The 24,532-nt window shown below is 35.6% G+C and overlaps 1 protein-coding gene across 1 annotated transcript in view; it reads left to right on the top strand.

Annotated features, from left to right (window-relative positions):
* DICER1 (dicer 1, ribonuclease III) overlaps window positions 1–24,532 on the top strand; it is a 62,475-nt gene that overhangs the window by 2,774 nt on the left and 35,169 nt on the right. Inside the window, 7 exon segments of the mRNA XM_079309074.1 lie at window positions 14,289–14,354; window positions 15,260–15,360; window positions 20,922–21,114; window positions 22,008–22,170; window positions 22,575–22,705; window positions 23,607–23,741; window positions 24,367–24,527. Of these exon segments, the coding sequence (XP_079165200.1) occupies window positions 20,971–21,114; window positions 22,008–22,170; window positions 22,575–22,705; window positions 23,607–23,741; window positions 24,367–24,527 (734 nt within the window). The 5' untranslated portion in view covers window positions 14,289–14,354; window positions 15,260–15,360; window positions 20,922–20,970.

Below are 24,532 nucleotides of genomic sequence, written 5' to 3'. Positions count from 1 at the left end.
TGTTTGCTTTTATATATTTTCTATATTCTTTACATATATATTTGTATCTCTGTAGGCTATTACTGTATTTGTAGCTAGCATTTTACCTTCTCCATTAGACAGAAAGACACAAGAAATTCCCTGGTGGCTCCAAGCCCTGGGGTCCAAGTTTAGATTCTCTGGGAACTGCGGATGAGAATGGTCAGACTGAAACACATTTTCATGAGCAAAGTTATTATCCTAGGGGGAGACTTTCAGGGAGGGGTAGAACCAGGGAGGAATCACCTCATCACTGATGTCTCTAATTGAGGTTTTTTGTCAGTTATGCTAATATGCTAAACTTAAAAAAATGGTATCTGCCTTGTGTTATGTATGTTTGGTGCTTTTCATCCAGTGTGTTATGCACCATAAGGATCCTTGTAAAGGGTTTTTATTACCTGTGTCTGGCTCCTGATTTTAGGGCCAGTGAAAAGGCATGGCAGCAGGTAGAACTTCAGAACATTCTGAGATGGGTTTTACTGTTGTTCCATAATTCTCTCTGAATATAATAATAATTCTCTCTCTCTTCCTCTCTCATACAGTTGGGTACAAACTAGGGAGTGTGCTGAGAGTGATAGGTTGTTGGCAGAACAGCAAGGTGGCTCCTGTGTCCTGGTGCCTGACTGTGTAACCAGCCACTCGCCATCTGTGTCCCCTCACCTCGATGTGTTCAAGCAATTTCTTCAGACTGATAGCAAACTTTGGTTTTATTTATATATATATATATATATTTAGGAAATGCTACTTCTAAAGAAAATAAAAGTACAATTATAGTGTTGTGTAAAACATCAACTTCTATAAAATGTGTGCAGTGTGCTTTTAGAATGCTATATCCTGAAAGCTAAGAATAGTTGGAGTAGATCAGAAATTTGCTTTACGCCTTCCTGCATTTTTTTTTTATCTGTTAGCCTTTTGTGAGTACCATGAGTATTGTGATAAACCAGAAGAGAAGAAACTTGATCTGTAGTAGAAACTTAATTTTTAGCTGAAGTTACAGTCTTTGTTGACATTTTGAGTCTTGGTGTTTAAATTGTGTTGACTGGGGATATGGTATCTTTAGGACTATTATTAAAGTAGATATTCTAGCAGACTTAATCTAGAGAACAAAGCAGTGCCCACTTCAATGTATGCCATGTTATTATATTAGGTAAACTCTTGGGTTTGATAATTCTTACCTAATAACATCATAATTTTTCAAGTTTGCATGCTGAGCAGTGTATTTGGAATTCCCTTGTTATTTCTGCTGTGTATTGCAGACTGCACTAGTTAAGTCAGTTTTCCATTATATTTGTTGTGTTCAAAATCATATAGTCAAGAAGCAGAGAACTGAAACTTGTGTCAAGGAATTTACTTGCGTTGTTGCACAGTTGCAGGTGTTGAAAGGCTGTTCTCTGATGGGAAAGAGAAGAAAAAGCAGTATTTTCCACTTTCTCCTGTTGTAAATACTCCTGGATCCAGGAGATTTCAGTACTGCTTGTTGTGACCCTTCATTTAAGTGCAGTACACTTGTCAGTCTGTGATCTGTGTTTTAGTTGGCACGGTTTAGTTTGAGTTCCATCTTACTGAGACAAAAAATCAGAAGTGTTCTCCCTTGATCTTTGCTAATGATAGTAGAAAATCTTGGTTTGCTATACTCAGTACTTCTGTAATGTAAGCTGGCATGATCAGTTTCTGCCCATGTCTTAAATATTCTGTTATTCTTCGTAAAGGATTAATTTCTTTGGGCTCATTTGATGAATTTGTGAGATCTTAGAAGCAGCAGGGTGGCTATTGACTCGAAGGATTGGTTGCTGGAAACAGAGGTAGTCAGTTTGGGACTGTTTTAGCTAGTCTTGGGATTTTTGTTTGTATTAAATATCAGTATCCTTGTGTTTATTCATTTGTGCAGATGCACACACAAGCATAAAAAAACCCTGACCCCAAATGCATTGTTGAGCCAATGCTGCATTGTTAGTTATTAAAGCCTCATTTCTGGTGCCTGTCTCCTCTTTTGGATTCTAATTCTTGGTAATTTGTCAAGCCACGTAGCAGCCTTTTCCTCAGCTGGGATGCTACAAAGTAGCTAAGTAGCAGTAAAGAAATTTGTCTTCAATTCCTAATTTAGGATTTGTTTTTTTAATCTTTTACTTTTGAAAACTGGAGTTCTAGGCCTGCCCACTTTAATTGCATAAATCTCCTTTCCTTCGGAAATGATGTAAATGCATTTTGCTTTTTAAAGTAAATTTGTTTGACTTGATTGAGGTGATTTGGCTGTGCAAGCATGTCTGGGCTGGCTACCTTTGCAATTCATGTTTCTCTTCTGTTTGCAAAGTCTGCTTTGTTTCTGATCTAGACCAAGCTTCTTACAGCTGTCTTTGAACTGTTACTGGCCTTTTATAATATTTTTACTCTATATATTCTTGTTCAAGCAGAAGTGACTGAAAAAGGCTGAGCTGTCTAAAGGTGAGGTTGCTGTGTAGTTTGTAGTAAAAATTTCTAGAAGTGATTTGAATTCCAGACAGCATTCAAACCAGGGAAGACCTAACTTCTCTTACTAAATTTTGGCAAGTTCATTTAGGTATTTTTATTTTCATGCCCTCTTCTGAGTTTAACTTTCAAGTCAATAAATAAAAGACATTTTCCAGATGTTTATATTCTGCATGCTTAAAAACATTTAAATGTATTTAAACTGACTTATAAACTGGGGTTTTATGAATTCATAATGTAATTAATAGTATTTCTTTATTCAGGATATTAGTGTCTAGGATCAATCTCAAGCAAGTATTTTAATTCTTCACTGAAGCTGTGCTTTTCTGCACAGGCAAATGTGCTTTGCTGTACCTTCATGGTCAATGGCTACTAGGTTTTTGTTTTTGGAAGAAGACAAAAATTTATAGTGTTTACAATACAAGCAAAAGCTCTGGTCAGTCAATTTTTTTATAGTGACCCACAGCCTTTGCCATCTTTCAACCAAAGCTAGATGCCCATATTGTCAACTTTCTGTAACAAGCTGTTAAGAAGGGATATGACCTGCTAAAATTAGTATGGGGGAAAAAAAAGGAATACTTCTCCCTTCCCCCCAGCTACTGAAGGTGATTTTTCATGGTTTTTGCTAACATAGTGCTATCTCAATGACTGCCAACACTGTAGAAACTAAATTACTATTGGAGATAGATCATGGGCATAAAAGAGTATACTACTTCTTAAAACAAAAAAACCTCTAACAAGCACACATTTAAATCTCTCTTTCTGCTGTGTTTTTTTGAGTCCTCAAGAAGATGTGTGTTTTTGTCATTTGTTCTTGCTGCTTATACTTTCCTGTTTCTGTGAGGCAAAATAGGCAGAAAATTGAAATATGGATGTTTTCTGCCAGTTTAATGAGCAGAGTCAGCGTGAATTGTAGAGACTGTAAGGGGGAAGTGACAGAGACACTGTACTGTGAGCCAAGGGATTATCTTTGTATCTTTTTCATTATTTCTATAGTTACTGTCAGCAAGGTTTCATAGACTGCCTTACAATTTTTTGCAACTTGTAAAAAAAGTGTATGAGGAAAGTTCATTGTTTCTAAAGAATATTGAACTCTATCAGCATTGGCCTCATGAGTTCACTGACACTAAAGAAAGATAGCAAGTTGTAAGTGATAGGGCAACAAGAAACTGTATACTTTCAAGGATTATAAATCAAAAAATAAACATATATCCAGGTATTTCCAGAAATGTATACCCAGTATGTCCATAGGTTTATATTCTAAATAGATCAGTTGAATTGTTTGCTGTGTGTCAATCACAAAGACTGAGTTAATGAAATCTTCTGCTACAGAAATGTGGCTGTACTACCTACTGAGCAATTTGAGAGCAAGGAGTTTGAGGCATGATGGATGATGAAGCTCTGGAGGAGAAAGTGTGTAGGAATGTAACACATTTTTATCTTCAATTATTTAATTGAAAAAAGGATTGGAAGAATGCCAAAGACACTTGTGAGCTCTGTGTGTCTTTGAAAGACATGATAAACTTCCAAGAGATGAGCCATTTCCCTGTTGTAATCCTTGCATAGTTAATGCTTTGCTAAGGTGAAGTTAAGAAGTTAAACCTGCCTTGATTAATAGTGAGTTGTCTGGAAAATGGTCTTCAAATAACTGCATTGCCTAAACCGAATACAGGCTGAGTTTGTAGTGACAAAATTAATGCTTCATTAAAATTGTCTACTGACCAGTTGTTATCTCAGCTGATGAGGGTCTGCAAGGAATTATTGGATGATTTTAGGGTGTGTAGTGACTGGCATAGTGATGAAGCAGCTGCTGATTTCTGGCAGTCATTTGGAGCAGTATGCCACTAATGCATACATTGCCAGCTGAGTTGTTGAGTTTTATTGGTTCATCCCGTTACTGCAGTCTGCTGCCTCTAGGTGTTTCCTCTGGCACCATCTGAATAATTTTGGATTACACAGGAAGGAGTTTTGGGTTTGGAATTTTTACTGATCTTAGTGTAACACAGTTCAACAGCAGTTGGCAATAGAGAAGAGAAGCTGGTGTCTGATTTTAAGTCATATGGTCAAAAACCTGCTGAATCCAATTTCCTTGTTTTCTGTAATGAAGGCATTCAAGTGGCTGTCAGAGTAGATGACAGCCTTCTCCTCATGCCAGCACTAATACTCCTCTGCTCCATCTCAGCTGCTTAATTCAGCCTGCTGAGCCAGTAGAAAACTTGCCTAGGTCAAGGGGAAAAAAAAAATCACTTGTTTATATTGTCCTGAACTATTTTTCTCCCAGTCAGACAAGTGTCAAAGCTGTTAGTGAAGAGAAGGAGCAGTGACAGTGCTTCATTGAGCACTAGGTTGCCATCTGTTTGGATCTACAGTCTCATGAAAACTAACCTCAGACTGCTACTTCTCACCAATTAATTGAAATAATTGTAACATATTTTTCTCGACTTTATACTTTCTCACTTACTGTTAATAGCTTGTTATAAACAAGTGTGCTATGAAGTAGTTTTGTGGAGTTGTGTATAAAAATTGGCTGTGGTAAATCCAGGACAGGAACCAAAGTGAGGGGAAAGTTATGCTATGAAAATTGAATAAAAAAAACCAGCTGCATTTACAAACACTTCTTAAGCAAGTACTATTCTGATATATAAGTAACTTTTTAATAAAAGTAACTATAATCAGTGCAGTAATCAAGAAAGAATACTTAGACTAGCTATTAGCTTGGAAAATTCACGTCTATGCCTAGTTTGAAACCTCTCAGTTTTACCTAGTGGTAATTTGTAGTCGTGACTCCATAATTAAGAATCTATAAAAGAAACTGCTTAAAATTCTAGGACTTATTTTCCTTTTTGCCTTAAACGTACTGATCATATGTTCCAAGTCACTGTACAATTAGATACAAATCAATGATTTAATTTCAAGTTATTAAATTTTATTAGAAATTAATGTTTTCCTCTATCCAGTTTTCCAGGTTTTTTGTAATGATATGTTCAAGATCTCTTGTATAATTTGATTTGCTTCAAATGCTCTTCAAAGCTCAGTGTTTCCATTTTAGTGAGGGACAGGGAAATCGTTGTCCTAATTTAAAAAAGAAACAAAGCCCTAAAGCCAACCGTCTTTGTCCCCAAACAAAGCCAAACAACTCTCTAGTCTATTTACTGTAAACCTGGTAGGGATTTGTAATCACTCACTTGAAATCAGAGCTTTAGGACTCCACACTGTCTAGAGCAGAATTTGCTATGTAATTATCTGGTAAGTTCAGAAGTAACAAGTTGGAGTAGAGAGGGGTGGGTTACCTTTGCAAATCAAGAAAACTTTCTTGTTTGATATTCCCCCCACCCCCCCAGCTGGAATAAGATGTTTCACCCCTACCTGAGAAGTGCAGGCTGTATCTGGGCTCTAGTTTGACATGCACTTTAGGTGGCATTTCTGCTTAGGAAAAAAAAAATCCAAATTTTTCCCTGTAAATCATGGTATTTGTTGTTAAGCTTAATTGGAGCAAGGATTTCTGAAATTTTATGGTAAAGTGAATTAACTAAGAAACAATTTATTCTGTGTGATTTCTTTCATTGAGTTATGGTCTGACTCAGATGTGATCATAGATTACTTGGAAACAGTTGTGGAGGCAGATTGAGGAGAGAGTAAGAGTGATGCTTTGGATGAATAACCATGCCATACTTAATGCATGGTAAGCTGTGATCAGGAAATCTTTATTGTACAGCATTTTGTCTTGCTGCTGAGTGAAAATGAAAGAAATGTGATAAAATGAAAATAATCTTTACTTTGTTTACATCACAGATCCATTTCTTCTCTGTTTTTGAAATAATTTGACTGTACAACCAGTTAGAGATTTTTATAAGCATATTTGGGAAGGCTAAAGTGAAATACCAGTCTGGTAAAATAATGGGATGTACAACCTCTGCATATGCTATGTGCTTAATCCTGCTAAAAGAGGAGTAATAAGGTCATTCTTCTCAGTGACAGCTTGTTCATAAGGATTTAAAGCACTTTTCCTTTTCAGTGTACTTCCTTGCTTTAGTTGGTTAGTCTCAGTTTCTCTAAAATCTTGTCTGTGCAACAAGGTCAAAGTTAAAAATTTTTAACTTAAAAATCACATACCTTTAAATTAAATTTCATTACAAAACTACTTTTCTGTTGCTTAGAGGCCTAGAGGGGTTTTTTGTGATTTTTTTGTGGGTTTTTTTTTGTTTGTTTGTTTGTTTTTGTTTTTTTTGTTTTAGTGCTTTTTTTCATCAGTTTTAATATGCGTTTGAAGTAGCTTGAATTTGCAAATTAGAAAATTACAAAAAAGGTAATTTCTTAAAATCATTAGCTAAGAAGAAATTGGAGACCTCCTATTCAGCATTGAGAAAGCAGTGCTGAGGAAGAAGAGGGAAATCTCCATTGAAAGTTAGGCATGTAATCTGCTTAAGTCATTCTGGAAGTCATCAATTATCTGCCTCTTTAGGCATCTTAATGCATCTGTGTATGCCTACTCAAATAAGCTGCTTATTAGCTGATGAAAGCAAATGATTAGTCAATGAAATTGAAAGTCAGTTGTATTTAAATATTTATTCTGAATAATTTAAGCTTTTATTATTATAAATGTAATACATGTTTGCATTAATTTAGTTAAAAATCCTTTCCAAATACATAGTATGCAGGGGAAAGTTGTTCTACATAATTCAATTTACCTTATTAATTGTTAAATGGTGTGATTACTGCAGTGTTGATGGCTATGATTCTATTCTCCCCATTAGTCAGATGCCTATGTTGTGGGTCAGCGTAAAAATGATACCAATGGATATAATTTCCTTAGAAGTGAGTGGATGTTTCTGAGGAAAATATGAAAATGATGTAAGTTCCCAACTAATAGGGTAGTTTTGTAATAACCCTAGATGTAAACTTTTCCAGTATAAATCTGAGATGTTTGCCAGTATACAACAAAATTAGGGATGTTAATGTCTCTGATTTAATTGCACTTGCTATAGTGGCATGTTAATTTTTAATTTACTTAGAAAGCCTTGATGATTCCTTGTTGAGAAAATAAATTATTTGATATCTAAAGACTTTTAGTAAGGTTTGTGAGTTTTTGGATTTTTTTTTTTCTTTTTTGAAAATCTAAAATATCTCAGCTTTTCCAAATCTTTGATTGCATTCATGTCTTTTTTTTGTTTGCTTTTAGAAACTTTCTCCTTTCCTTTAATTCCATCATAACTAGGTCAAGTTCTTTGTTGCTTACATGCTCCCAGTGCTTCTTCTGATCCAGCCATTCTGACTGTGTGTTCATTACAGCTGCCCTTCACTTCTCTGCTGCTTCATGGATGTCTTCACAGAGTCTGGGTTTGATTGACCTCTGGTGAAACATAGTCTAACCTGGTGGCATTGGTCATCTGCAGGGTACTGTGAGAATAAATGAGGGCAAGAAAGTGCTCTTAATCCAGTACTCCTCATTAAGTGAAAGGATTGATATATGTGCAGAGCTGTCCAGGCTGGAGGAGTGATACAGTGTTAACTGTGAGAGACTGTATGTGAATTTGAGTTTTGTTTCCCATATTTAGAATGGTGGAGATGAGTTCTACTGCTTATCTCATTCTTCTGTCCTTTCCAGGTCGTTCCTTGTCAGTCACCAGGAATGTACCTGCCAGGCTGTTACTATTTTCTTTTGGTAGGTCTTAATATATCCAAAGTAGGAGCTGAGCACAGCAGCAGCAGAAGGGGGAGGTAGTCCAGGCTCTGCCAATGCAGCTGCCAGTCAGCCTCACAGATTTTGGCTGCATTTTTGTCTGAAAATTGAGAACTACTGCATTACAAAAACCCCTCAGAGTTTTTGCTCATAGTTGTTTGATGTTGGATACTTTGTTGCTGCAATCAAGCTACTGTACTTGTGGAAATTAGATGATACCAGACATAATAATTGGTGGTTTGGCAACATTGATGCAAACTACAACTAACGTTGTAAGAACAGGATGGAATTCTTTCTTTCACTTTGAATTTTCTGTTTCTTGATAACCAGGATTTGTGGAGCTGTTAATCCTGAATAAAGCAAAATCTGCTATGTTCTTCTTAGACAAGTGTCTCTACTCAAACTAGTATGTTTGTATTCTGCTCTGAAAATGCAGTTCACAACTAACTGAATTACTGGACTATCTGTTTTAATACTACAGAAGAAAGGAACTCTCTTCAACTGATGGCTGTGGACTAGGGTCATGTACATATGTGTCTCTCTCTTAATGTAATATTGTGCCAGTAATATAAACAGGGTCTGGAATTGAAATGAATATAGGAATATATTAATTCTGAGTTGTGCTTAGCAGAAGAGCTAATTGACAGGTTTAGTACTATATTAACTTAGTTATGTTGCTTCCAGAACCCTACATATTGTCAGAAACCCTCAGTTGCACCATTTGCAGGGACTTAACTCCTTTAAAACATTATTTCTCAGGCCTGAGTAGTTTTAGGTAATAATATAAAAAATGGAATTGTTTAACAATAATTTGATTTCTCTTTCCTTCTAACTTGCCTCTTTAATCATTAAATGAGTATTCAGTAAACACCATATCCAGTATTCAGTAAACACCATAAACCATATGCTTTAATGTCTGGAACAATTTACATATCTGGGAATGGTTTTTCATATATTCAGGAATAGCTCTCACTCCATTCTGAAAAATAAGAGGTAAAAAGTTACCTACCCCTTCATGCCTCCCTGCCTTTTTGTTTTAATGATGGTTGTAGCAAAACAGCTTATTTCAGTTTTTGATGCTTTCAAGGAAAAGGAACAACCTGGGTTTATTTATTTTTTTTTTAACTCACATAGTTAAGAGTATTTATCACTGTGTATGCTGCGAACAGATCCAATGTGGAAAATTGGACTAATGCTGCACTGGACTGTGTTCTACATTTGGCATTAGGGAAAGATACCTATCAATATATACTCAGAGAATTCTCTTAAGGATACCTATTTTATCTCAATTTATTCATCTTGCATTTGTTCTACTGTGGAAGATTTGATGGATGAATCAGGAATGGGTCTGTATTCTGATTTGGATCTCTGCACTGCAAGTTTTAGTGGTGCTTAGCTGCAACAGGATTGGAGCTGAGGGATCTTTATGAACTGGTTAAACCACCTCCTTGTTAGCAATGAAATATGTTTGACTTTGTTCCAGCTTTCATGGTTGATCATAATATAAAAAGCTTTCAAAGAAAGGAAGAAAATACAGGGTTTCTCAATCAATATTTAGACACCTATTCCCAGGAAATAGGGAAAGAGAAAAGGGGAAAGAAGCTGTCCACATCACATTTTGTGGATCTTGAGTATTTTTGTTATTCGGATTCAGTTGGGATTTATTATTTACTCCTAAAGCTAATAATTTGATTTCAGGCATCTATTAAAAAAGAATATTTAATTGAAGATAAAAACCTTTAGAATTACCTAGCTTAAGAGGAATTCCTCAAATATGTGCAAATCATTCCAGTTTACCAGTGTACTGGTAGTACAGGATTGACAGTACACAGAACAAGCATGTCTCATTTTGTAGGTGTTATTTGCCATTTTAACTTAGATAAGGACTTCAGCTCTTCCGTCACTACCTTTTTGCCAAGTAAATTATTGAATATTTTTGGTTTGGTTTCAGCATTGTGTCAGTTGTTCTGGAAGATCAACAGTGCTACAGGATAACCTGGATACAAAAATGCTACATGAAGCTTGAAGCATTGTACTGGTGAAATGTAATATTTATGATTTCTCAGCACTTTTGAACCCCAGATAGTGTGCTAATGTTTGCTTTATTGGACTACTGGAAAATAAAGATTGCATTTAAAGATAAGTTGTTAATTGGTGTGAGCTGCTGAAGTCTTACATTGGTTTAACTGTAAAGAATGTGGTGGAATGCTCATATTCTAGTCCAAATGCATGTACTTATAGAGGGAAATAACTGTATCTTCTCTACTTTGGAATTGTCAGATCATTTTACATTATGCACATTTATTCTACTCATGTCTTGTGTGACATGAGTCACACAACACTGTTGGTTTGCCACAGAGCATTTTCATACAATTGTAGAAATCCATATGCTTTAGGGAAAAGATGCCTAAGGTCCAGCTGTCAGTGTAAGACTGCCCAGTCCACACAAACCATGTCCATAAGTGCCACATCTACACATTTTGTTAAACACCTCCAGGGGAGTTGACTCAACCTGGGTAGCATCTTCACCTTTACATATTATTACATATTCCAAAAGAAAAATGGATACAAACCCAACAACAGGCAAAGAAAAAACTAAACCAAAAAAGACCAACACAGTGGGCCTATGGAAATGTCTTGGAAGTTATTCATATATTTTCCTTCAATAAAATAATCAAGTATGTGTTTTGGTTGTTGTGGATTTTTTCCTCTCTGCTAGTGCATCCTGGTGGCAATTGAAGAGCTTTTGATTTCTTCTGAATTTGGGAGGAGAAAGGTTTCTTTGTACAATATATTTTTTGAATTTAATACTGACTTTATCCCAGCTTCTCATAAAAGAAAACTCCAGTAATGTGCCCACAAATTCATTTCAGGGAAAGGCCATGTGAAGGCAAGATAGTGTAATTGGTGAGAAGGCTTTTTTTTTTTTTTTTTTAGGATGAAATTAAAAATAGCGAAGTGTAAAATGTGGAGTAAATAATGTGCTAATGAATATATAATGCACATTTTAAGGTTGCACTAGAAAGAGTTGGTTTGATTCACCCTTCATGATGAATACATATTTTTTGTTTTGTTGGTGGTTTTTTTTTTGAGAGTAAGGTTAGAACACTGGTTCTTGGGTGGTACATAAATTGGTATGGCTGACTGCAGTAGATTTCAACTCTCACTTTAGAATTGGTACAAGTTTTAGAACTTGATTTACAATCCAGATGTCTGATGGCCTTGCATCATCCAATTACTGACCTCAGAGAAAGCTTTTTGTAATGTTGGGAATTTAGTCATTTTGGATGTTGTGGCACAGTGATATCAGTGAACTGTTGAATACCTATGTTTTGAGGAGCTTGACTTTCAGTCACATGCAGAGAAAGGGTTTATGTAAATAATGGGATTGAAATCTCTACATGGGGTTGTATTCAGGGGCCAGCTGCTGCTTTTACTTAACCAAAGCAAGAATAATTAATGCTTTGGAACTGTACTTGCCTCACAGCTTGCCCCCAAACTGGGGAAGAGAGAAATCCCTGCTCTAATGTCTGCTTAATTGCCTTCCTGTAGAAAGATTTAAGTGCCTGAAAAGCTTGAACATAACCTTTTAATTAACTAAATCATCACAAGTAAATAATTTCGTACCCAAGTAAATGACCAAATGATAAATAAATACACAGATATGGTCAGTTATCCCCATTTGTGATACTGATATTATAGTTACCCATAAATTAGAATCTATACATTGAGCTGCAATTTTTCTATGCAGCAGAAAACCCTCAAATCTGTGGCATCATTTAATTCTAATTGGTATTAAAACTAATAAATGTATTTCAAAGTATTTGTATTGTTCAGATTTTTTTTTTATTTAGAGAGATGTGTGTTCTCTGTGTAATTTTTTTCCTTGGCTTCAATGGAGGCTTAGGTCTTGGGATGTGAAAGAGTATTTTGCTTTTAAATTAATCTGAGGCACTAAGGAGTTTGTACTGTGGTTTCTGACATAACTTTATTGTTTGTACCATAATAAACCAAAGAAAAATAGTTAAAATATGAAGTTGCTAGAATAACAGGAAGAAAAGGATAAGCCCTGTTCTGTAGTCACCTCTTCCCTTGCCCATCTGCGACCAGCTGTGATTATAGATGCAGGATGCCAGCCTGGTTGCACTCTTTCTTCCCAATCCATAAGTGCAGTTTTTACCTTACCCCTCAAAGATCATACAGGACTTTGTTCATGCTGGAATTCAGTTGTATTTGCATGAAGATTCACTAAATAAATAATGTGATTGTAAGAGTTCAGTTGCATAGAACTTGCTACACAATGGCTTCATTTTCAAGTTCTTAATAGTTTGAATAATGATTTAGTTGCTCTGGGGAGTAGTTGTTTAATTTCAAATTGCTGAAGAGAAAGAATGTTGATAGTCTTTCAGATCCAGCCTGTTGCTCATAGTGTGACAGCAGGTGTTACACTGTAAATTTAAATTATCCTTTTTCTGACCGTCCTTTTTCAATAGCAGGTTAGGTATAATCTGAACGATTATTTTGAAGGACTGAATTGCAAACCCATAAAATTAAGCCTGTTGATATATTCTGTATTCTCTTATATATTTGGATACTTGGTTTTTGCATTAGTAGTGTTTCAGTAACAATTAGCCAGGATACTTGAAGATCTTGGCTGAGCTTTGCAGAAGTAACTTGTGGTTGCTTGCTGATTTCTAGAGCGCTGAAGATTTGCAGAAGTGCCTGCTGTGTCACTTCTTGGATGCTCCTCTCGATGTCTTTATAGAAACCAATTTTTTTTAAGAGTATTTATTGTGTTTGTTTTTTAACAAGATCCTCAGAAGCTGTAGAGCAAGATTAAACGCATGAATTGATTTATCTGACGAGGTGTGAAGCGTTTTCTGGCCGTGGCTGCAGGGTGCTGGGCTGGCAGCCCGGGCAGGTGCGGGGGCGCCCCAGGCTTTGTCTGGGTGGGTGCAGCAGCGCCATTCAGATGCTAACGCGGTACACCCGGGATTGTGCTGGAGCCTGGCTGCGCCTCGGGAATGTGGCCTGTCTGCTTTTGGGCTGCCATTCAAAGGGCCTGCTGCAATTCCTGCCGCCCAATCGATTGCTTAAAGCCGAGCTCTCCTGGCTTCGGTGTGCCGAAGGAACTGGTTGTGCTGGTGGAGAATTACAATTACAGTCTTTTTTGGTTCTCCAGATCTTACCTACGGGTCTCTGTGCTTTGTGTTTGCCATCTGCGATTTGGCAGTGAAGTCAATTTGCTCTGTTAAGCCACACATGCAGCATTAGCTTTACTGACAAAGGTTGAACCTTTCTTTCTGTTCATGTTTGCTTTTCGCTGGAGTATCCAAATGCTGCATTGTTCCTTCAGCTTCTTTTGCAGATATATAGAGAGTGAAGTGTATTTCTGTATTTCTATTGTGGATGTGGCAGTTTTCTGTTGTTGTGTTATTTTCTGGTTCTACGGAATATATATTCTGGTTCACGTTTAGAGTGAATAAATGAATAACCTAGACATAACAGGAACTACATATAACAAATCTAAGTTCTGCTTACTACATCTTAGAAGCAATTTGCTGTATTTTGTGCTGAAAATAAAGGATGTATTTATGTATGCTGCAAACACAAATTTAAAATGTAGCCCAGGGAATAAATTTTTTGTCAGTCTGTTTTTTACATGAATGCAATATCTAGCAGATTTTCTGCGCTGTATTCCTTTTGTTTTCTTGTAAAACAAAATAATAACTGTTTACTTTGTCTGCTGGAAAAACATACATTCTTTCAGATCTCTCTCTTAAATACATTGAATAGTAATTTTCTTCTGCATTTCCCTACCGTGTTAGGTGAAACATACATGGAGCACAGGGGAGAAAAGCTGTGAATCTAGTTGGCCTTAGCTGGCAATTGCTTTAGCAGAAAAAACAAAACATGCAAATATCTCCTGAGCACTTAAGGGTAATCATTCAGACACTGACTGTCTGCATCCCTAGCCAAAAAGGGGCATATGATAATTAGATTTTGAAGGACCATGTGCTCTTGCTACAGAGCTAAATGTTAAAGTGCAAGAAAGCAGACTACCACATGGCACCGATTTTAATGGCAGTTCATGGTAAAATTCTCTCTCTTTGTTGCTTTTTAGGTTACCTAGGGTGAAACAAATTTACAGGCTTGGAGACTCTGGAAAAGCTCAGCATCAGCGTTTGAGGTAAAAATGAACATACTGAACTAATCTTGGGAGTGTCCTCTTTGTTAACTTTATGGAATTGATTGGAGAGAAATTTTCATCAGGGTTCATTTTGTGTTTAAGTTTTCAGTATTGATTTTAAAAAATTGGACTTCACAATCTTTTTAGGTCTGGGAAAATTTATACTCTTAGGTGTATGTATTGTGCAAATTTTTTATTTTATAGCTTTAAGATCTGCTTAAATATGGTATTTTTGCTTTAACTTGTAGTTCTGTGTATATATAATATGTTTGATATAAATATGTAACACATATATTTGGCTAATATATCGAGAAATTCACTGAATTTCTGTCTGAAATTTACTTTTATGGTTAAATCACCATCTTAAGTGATGATCTTACAGTATTTTTTCGTTTACTCAGAAGACTGGTGTACTTTGAGAGAAATGGTTGTTGCTTTTTCATGAAATGACTTTCCAAATTGAAATAGTTTAAAGAAGCTTGAATTCTGATATTTTTTTAATGTCTAACTCAAAGTGAAAATACACGTGAATGGAAAAAGCAGTACAGTTGTACAAACCATGGGAAAATTATATCAAACACTCTACTCTTGTATTTCTCACATGAGCCAGTAATTATTGATAGTAACCTGGAAATAGGACTAGAGAAGTATGTGCATATTCAAATTAAATTATCTCTTAGATCTTTTAAATCTGTTAAATTCTAGTTTCTGATAGTAAACTAAAATAATTCATGTTCAAAGTGAACCTAAATAGTTTGTTTCTGTCAGCAAGCTGTGGTGTAGGCTCAACACATATAAATGTTTATAAGCAAATGAATTACCACAATTAATCTTGCTATTGTATTTCCCTTTTAAAAGAATTTTTGTAGTTCATAGGTTTTTGTTCTTGTTGTTTTTGTTTTAAGAGTCAAGGCTTGCAAATTATGTGATTAATCTACAAGCTGATATCATGATGTCAAAATGCAGTTCAGGAAGCATAAACACAGAGACTGCGGAAATTAAAACGGTAAGACTGCTTTGTAGTATGGGAGAAACAGGTTTTGATATATCACTGCACTGTGTTCTCTTTTTTTATATTTAAAGATGCTTCAGAACCATGGACTAGAGTAACTTCCTTGTGTGAGTTTATAGAAATTGACTGGATTTCTTTGGAAAGAAAATGAAAGTAGCTGCTTCATTTTATTCATAGAAGTTTAGGTGTTTATTATGAAACACTTGCCCTGATACTTCTTATGGAGCTGGATATGATTAGAAATCTATTCCGTTTTTTAAAAGTCTATGTGTGTGTTTTTCTTGTGGATTTTGTATTCAAATGTGATTGTGTTGGTGAAATATGATCAGTTCAAAAAAAAGAGAGAGTTGACACAAGGGGTTAGAATTAGAATTGAATTCATATGTTGCTCCAGATAGGAGATACAAAGTAAATGGTAAGGAAAAGAAATTACAGGTAAATTAAGATCTTTGTCTCAATAGTACACTTCAGTTTGAAATAGGAGCTCAGCAAAAATAGGGAAAGATTCTGTCTGATTAAAACTACATATCAGAAAAATATACTTTGTTAACATAGGGAAGACAAATGTATTTAGCTCTACTGATGCTTACCTTGCCTTGCATCTTAGATCCATATACTTCATGTCATCTGTGTTAGGGAAGTGGAAGGAGTCTGCATAGCACCAGTTCTACCCTGCTGATGAGGCAGCTGCATAATTGGGATTGTTGCACAGGCCTTGTACATACCATTTTAAAAAATGAAATCTGGCTGCATTCTTTAAATGAGAAACATCCCCATTCTGAATGCCTCATGCAGTGGTATCACTAGAGATATGCTGATTTTTGTTTTTGCATTTTACTGCTTTATTTGAACATGCCCTGCAGCATGTGTGTGTTGTGCTGATAAATAGTGGCATAATCCTTTTGCATTTGACTGTTCAGTGTGAAGCAGCACAACTCCTGTGTGAATACTGACTTGCTGGCTCTCTTGGTCGAGATGGACTGATTACAGAATGGAAAAGCACAAACTTGGCTTTTGCCCCAAGTCCAGGTTTGGTCATACTGAACACTAAATGAAGGACTTAAGGGGTTTCCTGAGTCTGCTAAGTGTCCTGTTGTACTCCATTTCTCTCCTACAAACAGACACTTAGGAGGGGTCTGCCAGGAATTTCACCTGTTAACTGTTATACTCTTTGTAGAAGTGCTTCAGAAGCAGCTCATCCAGAAGATAGAGCCCCAATTTAACTTTCGTTTTAATAAGCTCTAATGAAACTTTCCCTGGACAACAGAAAGCAGCTGTTGTTGGGATGGTGTGCCTTGGTAGGCTATTAAAGACCAATGTTAGACAGGTTCTGTATCAGAAAAATAGAAAAATTAGAATTCTTATAGTTCAGAATGAATGTTCACAAAGAATATTTCTGATTGTGCTAGGGAAACAAGGGAAGATAGTCTTTACAGGAATGTTTATATGTGAGCATTGTAAGCATCTTGGCATTCCCTTCTTGGAAGGAACACATCTGAAATACATTCTTTTTTTTTTTTTTTTCGTTTAAGAATATTGTAAGACCAAATGTAAAAATTGCTGTTAGGCAATGCAGGGGATAAAGATCTTTGAAGGACGAGACAGAAAGAATGTCTCATGAGATGTGTTCTCTGTTAAAGAGACCACAATATAAAAGAGATTTCTGATTCATCTTACTGAGAAATATTGACAGTTGTTTGATGTTTGAGTTTCAGACTTTTTTTTTTTTTTTCAGATAAAACTGGGGATATTTGGGATTTTTAAGTTTTCTTAAGAGAATTACAGCTGCAGGAGTAATATTAACAAAATAATTCTAAGTTAATAATACAAACTTCTTTTTCTGGAAGAAGTAGTATGTTCTTCTGGGCTGTCACTGAAAAAGTCAAATCTTTTTAAAAGTACACTTCTCTTAAAAGAAATCTTTGAAACCAGACAATATAGAAATATTGCAAGTTCACCTAAATTGAGGCAAAACCAATTCTTGCCTCTGAATGCTTACAGTGTGAGTTGGTGTGGAACATTCTCTGTAACATTTTGCATTTTGTATATTAGCATTTACATTAATTTTCCACTCTGTATTTTGTATTTGTAATAGTTTAAATTTTTCTTTTTATTTGGTCCTCCTTTACCCCAGTAAGAATTTTCTTAAGATCATTCAGCAAGTTAATGTTTCATGTAGCACTTGAACACAGAAATTGCTATAAAGAATCTGCATTAAGACTCTTCAAGTGTTCATGTAAGAGAATCTTCATGCAGCAAGGTTTTATTCATAATTTTTTTATACACTGTGGTTTATTTCCTTTAGAATAAGTGAATTATTTGTACCTCTTGAGGCTAACTTGTTTTGGCTGGTGCTGAAAGTGTTTTTAAGAGGATAAATTTGACATTCCTAGACAAAGATGAAATCCTAAAGGGTCAGAGATAATGTTTGTATCACAAGGATTATATTAGGTACAAATTTACAAATCAGTATAGAAAGCAAATTAAATACACTGCAAATGACAGGAAGAAATTTTTATTGTTAATAGGAGAAGATTATAGTTTTGCATTAACTTGTGAGTACAGTACAACCTATGCTTACAAATGGTGGTAAAAACTTGAAAGGCTTTATTCTCTTCTCTGTATACCTCAGTGCCATTCTCTAAATGTTTTAAACTGTCCTCCAAGCAGGACTGGATCCAGGATGTTTCATTCCAGATGTGGCCTTCAGTCACTGTGGGTTGTATTCCTTAGTGCAGTAAACCCTGAATTTACTGTGTGCCAGGGGATGGCTTCAAATTGGATATAGTCATGTGACTGAAAAATGTACACCATAGTTCCAGATTTATTGCAGACTGGAAAAAATTGCTATTGCATGTTGACCTCATTTATAACATTGTATATTTTTATGAAAAACAGTTCTTTAAATGATGGAATAAGGGGTTAATTTTAGCTCTGCAGTTCACTATCTGTTCACATAAATGTGCATTAAGGACACTAGGTTGTGAATTCTGCTCTTAAAACTCTCAATATTTATGGCCGTGAAACTGGGATTTTCACTATTATTTTAGTAGAACAAATAAGCTTGAGCACTTTCCTGCCTTATCCGGCTTCCATAACTAGTCCAGAGTCACAGAAAGTATGGTTTGTTTCAGGTGTTTCTTGTTTCAAATTCAGCTTCAGCAAATTCTTATAGTTTCTATCAGATTTCAAAATAATGCAGTGCACAAAGATGGAACATCTTAGCAGGATCTTTATTGCCCAAATAATAGAGGCTGAGTAGAACTGGTTTGGCTTTTTGTTTTGCTTCATTGTTAACTAGTTTCAGTTAGCTCATATTCAGTTTTCTGTCTACAGATTCTGAACATATGTGCTTACATCTCAAGTGTTTTCAATTTAAAATCTGTTCTTCAAGTAGATGTGTTCTTTCCCTTTTTATTTCTAGATGATCCTGTACTGCTTTTCTTTTATTGAAGAACTTGATATTTTTCCTTGCTCTTGAAATAGACACTCTAGAATGATACAATTACTACATTATTCTGGCTTACTCCCATAATAATGTTGACATTGATCTTGTCAGATCTTATATACCTCCAGTACAAATCATAGAAGTGAGGGCCAGCACTAAGAAACCTTAGTATAGCAGAAAAAAACCATTCATTTGTGAGGATAACTTTTTCCTTTTACCTGACTTAGCTTAAATTCCCCCCACTCCCTTCCCCACATTCTTTCAAACGTGTTGTCTCATGCAGGCTCAACCCAGGCATGATAGCATGGCCCACAATGCTGTTTTGGCTGTGTGTACTTTTCAAGATACAAATGTGCATATACTTCTTCCTTCACACTTCAAAGAGGTTTTTTTGAGAATGCTTTTTGGTCTCAGTGACATGATTGTATTTAAGGTCTTCTGTGAAGGTGCACAAACCAAAGTTGTTGTTTCTAGTGCATTTTGTTTCACAGCCTTTCCAGATCAAGGTGGAACCATTTGTAAGCATAAATCCTCTTGCTTCTTATTGCAGGATAGCTAAACTGGTATCACTGTTACTAGGTACATAGCAAAAGAGGTGAATTATTTGTTATACTAAATCCTGTACTTGGTTTTTCTTAGCAGCCTTTAAAAATAAGGTTGCTTTTCTCTCCTTAATTCCCTCCTAGTGATGTGATATAGCTATTTTATATGTTCCCAAAGCTGTATTTATCATTTGAAAAAGGAACACAAGACAGATGGAACAGTAAACAAAGAGGAGACGCTGCTCATCTAAAGTGATTTATGAAACTGAAGTAGCTGGACTTATGTACAGAAATGATTAAGGAATCAGCTTCAACTTTTATTATGAAAATGTTGGAGATTTTTTTCCCCTGGTCCATTCTAGCAATTATTATGACAGTGAGTGTCATTTTAAACACAGCAAACATTTGTTGTTTTTGTGAGAATGAAATACTGTAGTCATGTGAAAGCTTTTGTGTTCTTCAAGCACCTCAGGGGCTTTGAACTGGATGATCTTCCAACCTCAACCATTCTATGATTCTAAGGATTTTGTCTGTGTTACCAACTAGTGCTTCCACTCACTGGAATACAAAAAGAGAAGCTAGATATATTAAAGGAGAGTATCTGTGAGATTGGAGTAGAGGGTGGTGGGGATGATCCCTTTCCCTTCTTTTTTTCCATCTTCTCTGTTGTCCTGCACCTAAGCTGTCAGTTCATACAAAAGCTTCACTAAGGTTAGTAGTGAAGGTCATAATAATTTTCCCAGACTAAAGGCTTTTATGTTATGGGGTTTGTTTGTTTTACTTAGTAGGTTTTTTTTGTTTAGTTTTATTTGTTTTAACCTTGAGCATTCCTGACAAATAGCAAATGTTTTTAGCACACACACACAACCCCCCCAGTAATGAGGACTTCATAGCCTCAGTAGGAAAGTGTTCACAGGTGCTCAATTGTCATGAAGTTCTGAATGCTTTGTTTCTTTATGAATTAGTGTCTTTGTGGAAGTTGGTGGTTAACCTGGTAAGGATTCCATTCTCTATTAGTCCTTACCAGAGTCATCAGCAATTACCTATAATGCTTATGCCAGTTCTTAAAAAGGTAATCTTCCCAGAATCTGATAATTTTAAAATACTGATGTCCTTGTGTAGTTTCTGTTCTTTTCCTTGTAATTAGAGTAAAACTCCTGTTTGCGTGTATTTAAAGCTTTATTTGGTCAAAGGCCTTTTTGGTTGGAAACAAAAATGAAAAATCTGATACTTGTGCCTGTGCTGTAAAATTCAGTGATTTCTTTCCTGAAGTAAAGCTAAGACAGCTGTACTTTTAAAAGTTTAAATTTAAAATGAGATTCTGTTACAATGAGCATTGTCCTGTAAAGTACAACTCCTTTTGAATTTCTTGGGTACTTTGAGAAGCACACATCTTCAAGTAGAGGAGTGCCTGTAAATTTAGAATTAACATTTTTCACTGAAAATAGTATGAGAAGAAACACTTCCATAAGTAAAATCAAGTAATGTCCTTCTCTTGATAAAAATTTTCTCATATTGTTTGAGATTGCAAGTATATCTAATACTGTTTCATTTTCTTCTCATAGTAGGCTGTGCTGGAACAAAAATGCAATGAAAGAAACACTGGATGAATGAATGAAAAGCCCTGCTTTGCAATCCCTCAGCATGGCAGGACTGCAGCTCATGACCCCTGCTTCCTCCCCAATGGGTCCATTTTTTGGACTACCATGGCAACAAGAAGCAATTCATGATAACATTTACACGCCAAGAAAATATCAGGTACTAGTGATAGTACTAATAGAGTAACATTTAAAAAGTACAATTAAATCCATTAATTAATAGAAGGAGAACCCAGAATATGCTGTGATGCACACTGTCAAGACGTGTCTCTCTCAGCTCCACCTGTTGGGAGCTAATTCTTCAGTTTGGCTTTGTTTGACATTTGTTATATCCCCCCTTCCCTCTTCTCAGTTTGTTCTAACAAGCAGAACAGCTTTTAAGCTGAGTGTTCTGCCACTCTCTGCAGAATGCTGCTGGGGACAAATCAACTGTGCCTCTCAACTGTATGCATACATCCATGTCCCCTTTCACCTCTCACTTTGTCTTTCACATGGTGTACTAGTTGTGATTTTTGGTTCATATACTGGTCAAAGCAGCCCTCTAAAGTCAGAAACCCACCCCATCAGGGTACTCTGATTTTTCACTGTAGGGAAAACTGGGTTCTAGAATACCAGTTCTCTTTGCACTGCAGATATGCCCAGAGGTGTTTTGTTAGCATTACTGAGTAACTTGAGCTAGTCTACTTGCTTATTTGGCTGAATTGATGCGTGCAATTAGATTTGAAAATGTGTAGCTTCTTACTTCACACTATGTATACAGCAACAGAATCATTTGTTAAAACAATACATTCAGAAAGCTACCTGAGAGCAGATTGTGGCACTGAAGGATTTTAGATTTAAAAGCTGGGCTATAAATAGTGTGTTAATATTTTTGAAGGACTGTGAGAATACATTGTTATGAAAGAGACATGTTAATTATATGGCTCTTGAAAGATCTCAAGCGATACTGTTGACTTGTACTTGTCTATAGTTTATTTATCATTTTTGTTATTTTTTGTCAGCTTTTTCACTGCATTGGTGTAAGTAAGGACATTATTATTTTTTTAAACCTAGGTTGAACTGCTTGAAGCAGCTTTGGATCATAATACAATAGTCTGCTTAAACACTGGCTCAGGGAAGACTTTTATTGCAGTACTACTCACTAAAGAGCTGTCCTATCAGATCAGGGGAGATTTCAACAAAAATGGAAAAAGAACTGTGTTCTTGGTCAACTCGGGTAAGAGGAAATGTTCCTAAACACACTGCTAGCTTTTCCATTAAATACTCTGTAACAGAAATTCTGTGGCAGCAAAGTTGGGAGAAACTTTTGGTAAAGTCTTCAACAGCAGGATGTGATGCCTTTCATCTTTGGTTTCATCATCTGTTTAATATAATCTATTTATATATATAACATGTTCTGCTCCCTATTTTAAAGTTAGACATTGAATCTGAAGTGCAATTTAGTTACCAATTCTGTTTCCTTGATGTGGTTTTGTGTAGAGGCAGTTGCTATGTACACATGGTTTAACATTAGTCTAAGCTAAAGATCACATTATGAAATGTGGTGCTAGGTCATATGACACACATAAATTGAGGTATGAGAAGACCTTTATGTAAATGAGATTTATTTTTTTCCTTAAGCAAATCAAGTTGCTCAACAAGTGTCAGCTGTCAGGACACATTCAGACCTTAAAGTGGGAGAGTATTCAAGTTTGGAGATAACTGAATCATGGACAAAAGAGAAGTGGAGTCAGGAATTCTCTAAGCATCAGGTAATGTATTAAGTAAAAAGGGTAAGCAAAGCATACAGAAATTAGATTGGACCAGAAGTGATTCCTTTTACTTTTACATTCAGTCTTTTTTAAAAGAAATTCAGCATATTGGTAATATTTGTATGTTAATTTAATTGTGAGGCAAATATATGTAGGTGTTTTCATGTTATTTTTAAAAAGCCATCCTGTAAGTCCTTTATTTTCAATCTCCCTGACTTGTTCATTATGGTGATTGCAGAAGAAATTTTGAATGTGCATACCATACTTCAAATGCTGTTTAAAATTTTATTAAATGTTAGGATTTTGGAGTTTGCTTTCTGGTGATCAGTAATGCTCTATGGAATAGGTCTGACAAACTCTGACAGAAGAAAGTGTTACTATACTTAGTGAAGTTCAAAGTGAGTGTAAAAATTACATAATTTTATCAACAAACTCAATTTTTATGTGTTAGTGTACAAGAAATAAGGTTTTCCAAAAAAAAAATTCTGATAGCATCCAGCTTATGTTACAGCTGCAAATAGCTAATACCTTATGAAGAACTACCTTGCCAGAGACATGATGATAGGACATGTATAAGGACATTAAATTTATTAGGATTTAATGATACTTTTCTGTGTGGTCTGATTGGTGTTGAGATTGTCTGTTATATTCATTTTTTATCTGGGCACCATGTGACTGGAGTGATACAGACATATATTTAAATACACCATTCAGACATATGGCTTTCTCCAGTAGAGAATGTTTTATATTCTTTTTTGACCTTACCTGATGTAGGTAGATGAGTAGGGGTTGATGTTTGCCAATGCTGTCTCTTTCAAGGCCTGCAGAAGGCTTTTTCTCCTTCACCTTGACCTAAGAAAGCTTGTGCTTTTCTTGTGACATTTTTTTCTTTTCAATCTAGGTTCTGGTTATGACATGTCACGTTGCTTTGACTGTTTTGAGAAATGAGTATTTATCCCTGTCAAATATTAATCTTCTGGTGTTTGATGAGTGCCATCTTGCAATCCAGGATCATCCATACCGTGAAATTATGAAGGTGCATTTATTGGGTGAATGTTTAATGTACTTGGTTGAGGAGGAGAAGTCAGTGGGAGGGCTGGAGAATTGAGAACCGTTTAAGGCAACTTTTGCTACCAAAAAAAATATTAGTGGAACCAATGTTACCATGTTCCTGGGACTATGAAATGACTGTATAAGACTTTAGTGATACTGTGTGATAAAAGAATAATATGTTTACTGTATTTTACAGCGGGGATTAAAGAAAAATCTGTCTTTAATATAGAAACTAAATTCATTGAACTAGGGGAATTTTTAAAACTCATTAGTAACATAATTGAGTTAGGGAAATAGGATATGCAAATCTCTTTTCAAGTGCTCGTGCCTTTTTATATGGTGTGGAAGTGTTATATTATGTATTGTAAGTGTGACAAGAATATTCTGTTTAATGCTAATTCTTTCTGGTTTTCCATGTTGTAAATATTTACGTTTAAATGTGATGACTGTTTAACTTCCAGTCAGTAGAAGAGAAAATATTAATTCAATGTTTGTTCTTTTGCAACATCTGCTATTGAAATAAAAGTTTCCAGCCTAAGCATGATAGGTTTGCAGGTAGATTAACAGGGTACCTTTCATAAATAATTTAATTTGATTTTATTTCACAGATCTGTGAGGATTATCCATCATGTCCTCGAATTTTGGGATTGACAGCTTCCATTTTAAATGGGAAATGTGATCCTGCTGAGTTAGAGGAGAAGATCCAGAAACTGGAGCAAATTTTGAAGAGCAATGCTGAAACTGCAACTGATTTGGTGGTCTTAGACAGGTGTG

This window comes from Erithacus rubecula, assembly GCF_903797595.1.
Source record: "Erithacus rubecula genome assembly, chromosome: 6".
NCBI lineage: Eukaryota > Metazoa > Chordata > Aves > Passeriformes > Muscicapidae > Erithacus > Erithacus rubecula.
This window is presented reverse-complemented; position numbering and strand designations above follow the sequence as displayed.